At 39.5% G+C, this 5,128-nt stretch overlaps 1 protein-coding gene across 1 annotated transcript in view; it reads left to right on the top strand.

The window, feature by feature from the left end:
* Gdpd4 (glycerophosphodiester phosphodiesterase domain containing 4) overlaps positions 1-5,128 on the top strand; it is a 141,423-nt gene that overhangs the window by 84,247 nt on the left and 52,048 nt on the right. The window contains exon 11 of the mRNA XM_021167569.1: positions 2,093-2,243. Within this exon, the coding sequence (XP_021023228.1) occupies positions 2,093-2,243 (151 nt within the window). The remainder of the gene's footprint in view (positions 1-2,092; positions 2,244-5,128) is intronic.

Consider the following 5,128-nt stretch of genomic DNA (forward strand, 5'->3'; position numbering starts at 1 on the left):
ATGAGTAAGATGGAAAGAGATAGAGGAAGATAACTGACACCAACCTCTGCCATCCACACATGAATGCATGGGATGGCTTACTTGTGCACACACACGTGAGCACACACACACACACGCACACGCACACGCACACGCACACACTACCTGTAGACAAGGTTTAAACTAGACATCACCTGCCTCAACCTCCTGCGTGTTTTATCCCACCAAAGTTGGCTCTACAGACATATTTTATATTCATGTTTACTTTGCATGTTAGCTGCAAATTTATAATATTATTCTATACTATCTAGTGTCCTTGTCTAGTCCTATCCGCTCTTATTTTTGAGTTTGTCTCTGTCAAAGAAGCTCACTGGCATATATTGACATATTCTTGCATCTTTACATCTCAAAGTTTTTATTATATGCTAGACATTGTAATTTTACATGGATGGGGGCTACTTTTGTTGTTTCCCTAAAGAATGTTGGGCTTTTTCTAGCAGGTCGATGAAGTAGAAGTACTTCTAACTAGTTTGATCCTCTGAAGCTGTCTTAAGCACTCTTATGGAGTTACGTAAGTGGATGTACATTGTTCTAGGTCTAAGTTATCTTCATTTCTAAGGTATGGCTTTCTGGAATCGGTAACGAATGCCCATGCAATTACTGAGGTCTCTCCTCTCTTGTTGAATGGAATCGACTGACTCACAACTCATGTGAGTTCTGCATTTGGGGGATTCTGATAATTTTTCTTTTCTTGAAAGTTGTTTGTCTAAAAAGTTTCCATTTCACTTATTTACTTGTATGTTTATGTATGTATGTATGTGCATGGACACACATGTAGAGGTCAGAGGACATCTGGTTTTCTCCTTCTACCATATGGATTGTGGGGACTGAACTCAGATTGACAGGCTGGGCAATGAGTGCCTTTTCCACTGAGCTGTGCCACCAGCCCGAAAGTTGTTCTTGCTAAGCCCAAGGAGTTTCCTGTGTGTAGACTGACACTTAGTCAGACTCAAGATCTCCGTGTGCACTGCTCAGGAACTATTCTTTGTTTTGGCATAGCTCCATCCTCTATGGGACTCTTCAATACATTGCAATTTTCTTTTCCTACTCTGATCTCTTTCTTCCCATTGCAGCAAGATGGCTAGGTCCCTTTGGGCTCACCCTTCTTGTACAAAACTCTACTATTATCAGGAATGTAGCTTGTGTAATGTTACAGATCAGTTAACTTGCTTCCCTCTTATCAGAAGTAGAATACTTCAGTCCCAGCTGTCCTCTGACTAATAGTTACTCCCTTTATTTTGTCCTGTTTTATAGCTGTGACAAGTTAAATAGCCTCTCAGTACCTCATGACCATTTTAGATATTCTCTTGGTGATTATTTTAATGAGAAAGAAAGAGAGAGTGTCATAAAGTCAGGGATTCTACAGAACAACTAGGAAGTAGAGGAATCAGGAATTTGCTTTATGTCAATGTGCAATGTGGAACAGGTGCTACTCTGAAAAAGGGCTCAGAAAAACCCAGAAAACTCACATAGAAACATGTCTAATATGGTCCTGGGGACCCTATCTCATAGCCACTCCCACTCACCATACTCTTAGGTCATTCTTGGTGACCCTATCTCATAGCCACTCCTCCCACTTACCATACTCTTAGGTCATTCCTGGTGACCCTATCTCATAGCCTCTCCCATTCACCATACTCTTGGGTCGTTCCTGGTGTCAATAATCTTCTGAATAAGAAGCTACTCTTCCAGCACCACCAGTATAAATACACACACACACACACACACACACACACACACACACACACACACACACTTTCATACATACATACAGATGTGCACAATCCATAATGCACACATACAGCATACATATGAAATACATATATATATATATATATATATATATATATATATATATATATATATATATAATTCCCGGGCAGGAAAATGGTGGCATCTGACTGGCATTTAGTCCTTTGCTGAGATTGGAGGGAATGAATGTGAGAAGGCCTTGCAAGGCTTGCCACCCTGAAGGGCTTTGGGGAGCCATGCATGCCATGAAAGCTAGGTTTATCCTCTGTACTGCTCCCTCTCTTTCCCCTCCTGTCTGCAGTTTTGATAGTGTGCCTTTCCTCATGCATGACTATGACCTGACTAGAACAACTAACATCAAAGAGGTTCTACCATCAGCCGCTGGAAACCACACTTCCAACTTCAACTGGACTTTCCTGTCAACTCTGAATGCCGGCAAATGGTTCTTAAAGGTAGGACTCTGGTTCTATGAACTTGTGTGAAGTCTTCTGTTCAGGTTCCTGTGTCTGAAGATAAAGGTAAAAGGTGAAGACTGATTAGAGCATATGGGGTCTCTCCCAGCTTAGTAGCAGGGCTGTCACATTTTCAGGGTATCATGGGTCAGCATTTACTAGAAAGATTGATAATACACTTGTAAACTCAACCCTTACTGCTAGTCCTACCCAAGCATTTCACATCCTTTGATAGTATGTTTGCAACACACATGGCACTTTCCTAGCTGTCTAGAATATTTTACAATTGTCATAAAGCAGACTTGGAAACATTTATTTTTGAATTCTTGCTATGTAAGAATGTGTTAAGTACCTCCTGGGTACAAGGCACATGGGAAATAATGTTTTAAAAAATGAGGACTAGGGAGATGGCTCAGTCAGTAAGGTGCTTGCCCTGCAAGCATGAGTGTCTAGGCCAAATGGATCAGGGAGTCACCAGACTTGCCAAAAGAGCAATCTCTAGGTTCCATGAGAGAATGGGAGAGGGACAAAGGACAATACCAGCTTTCTCCCCTGGACTCGTGTATGGAGAGGTATGTACATACACAGATAGAACACACATAATACAAAAAATAAAAATAGTGTCAAGCAACCAAAATTTCCTGTATTCTATGCTCTGAATAATATAGCAGTCTCCTATTATGATTGTAACTTTTACTGATTATTTAAAAGCAGATTTCATATTATTTAACTCTTAGTTTATGTAAGTGAATAAGAAGGGTCAAGTAACAAGAAACATAGATACAGTTTTCTGTTCCTTTGGGATTTTTTTGTTTTGTTTTGTTTTTCTGCATAATCAGCAAGTCTAGAGTCAGGCTCTGTTAACCAGCCATTAAATTAAGTTCTAGGAATGAGGTAGGTAATTTATACATCTTACTTTAATTCTTTTACATTTATTTTTAAAATGTATTTTCTGATTCCAATTTTTATTATATTTCGTTATTTAAAACAATGTTTAAATTTAAATATATTTTGATCATATTCTTCCCCTCAAGTTATTCCAGATCCTCTTCCCCTCCCTACCTGCCCAACTTCAATTTCTTCTTAAAAAAAAAAAAAACAAAACAAAACCTAAAACCCAATACAACAAACCCCCAAAACCCTAGAAAACAAAATAGAACATTACTCAAGAAGAAAAAAACCCCACCAAACTGTAACTAAACAAAAGCACATACACAAACTGTGGAGTCTATTATATTCTGGTCAGTGACTCATGGTCATGAAGCCTGCTTGCCCTGGAGTAGTTGATATACCCAGCATCATTCCATTGGAGAAAACTGATTTCCCCTAACCCAGCAGGTATAAATGACAGTTCAGTTGTTATCCTTTACCCTGGTGGCTAGATTTTCACATATTTATTCATTAATTCATTTTTAAAAATATAACAAAATAGAATATAAAACAAAATTATCACATCAAAATTAAAAAAGACAAACCAACAGAAGGAGAAGAGCCCAAGGGAGGGCACAAGAATCAGAGACCCACGCGGTTACTGTGCACGCTGCTTCGGTCTCTGTGGGTTCAGATGAACTTTGCTCATGGTTGGTGACTTAGAGAGCCTTGGGTTTTTGGTGTCCTCTATCCACTCTGTCTCTTAGACCTTTTCTGCCTTCTCTTGTGTGGGGCTCCCTGAGCTCTGAGAGGAGGGATTTGATGGGCATCCCATTTAGGGCTGAGTGTTCCAAGGTCTCTCACATTCTGTAAAATGTCTGACTGTGGGTCTGAAAAAATCTATGGCACATGGCTCTCAAAGAACCTAGGCCAGGCCAACTCCATGGTTCCCTGCAAGCTAGTAGGGTAGTTTAGTGGCAAAACATTTCCTGCAAATGCTTTCGGGTCCAAGAATGTATTTCTCACTTTCCATGCAGAAAGGAGAAGGCAAGCCACCACAACAGCATCACAGATGTTGAAGACAACTGCATCACTAATAATGATAAGAAGAGGGTAAAGTAATAAAGAAAAATATCAATTTATATAAAATTATAATCTAAAATTAATGAAAGTAACAAGATCAATGAGAAAGAACAGAAATTACAAAACAAAACAAGTCCAACTGAGAATTGAAAGAATCATAATGTGGGGATTACCTTCCTGACACTAGAACGCAGGGATGAAGGCTCATGTAAGCACGAGCTTGACTTCTCTAAGTTCAGTGAGCTGTGTAGGTGTTGTCTGCAGCAATGGGGCCTTGCTGTCAGTTTGTGAAGAGCAACCTACAGTCTTAGTAACAGCTTGAGTTGTTTGGGGGATTCCTGTGGGACCTCTCTGGCCAACAACTCAATTAGATGCAACCAAATCCTGGTACTAGAAGTTTTGTTTGATGACCAGTTGGAATGCTTGTCTCTCTCATTATTTGGCAATTTCATTTAGAATTCCTTTATATATGTATATATATTTTAGGTATATTTCTACTGTATCATGTTTTCATATTATCCCTCAAATATCCCTTCATTTCAGCTGTCTTCCTCATATTCCTTCCCATAACTCTCTCTCCCTTCCCGTCCTCACTTGGTCCTCCCATTCCAGCCCCACCCCCATGTATTCATATCTATCTATTCTATTTCCTTTGTAATGGCATCTTTATGTTCCTGTACTCCCTTACTCGATCTAAACCTACCCTCTGTGGTTCTGTTGGCTGTAGCCTGGTTATCATTGACTTCACAACTAATATCTACACATTACCAAATACAGACAAGTTTTGCCTTTCTGTAGCCTGGTTATCATTGACTTCACAGCTAATATCTACACATAAGCAAATACAGACAAGTTTTGTCTTTCTAGCTCTGGGGTAGCTCACTCAGGATAATTTTTCCAGTTCTATCCATATGCTGCAAATTTCACAATGT

The sequence above is a fragment of the Mus caroli genome, chromosome 7 (assembly GCF_900094665.2).
Source record: "Mus caroli chromosome 7, CAROLI_EIJ_v1.1, whole genome shotgun sequence".
NCBI classification, from domain to species: domain Eukaryota; kingdom Metazoa; phylum Chordata; class Mammalia; order Rodentia; family Muridae; genus Mus; species Mus caroli.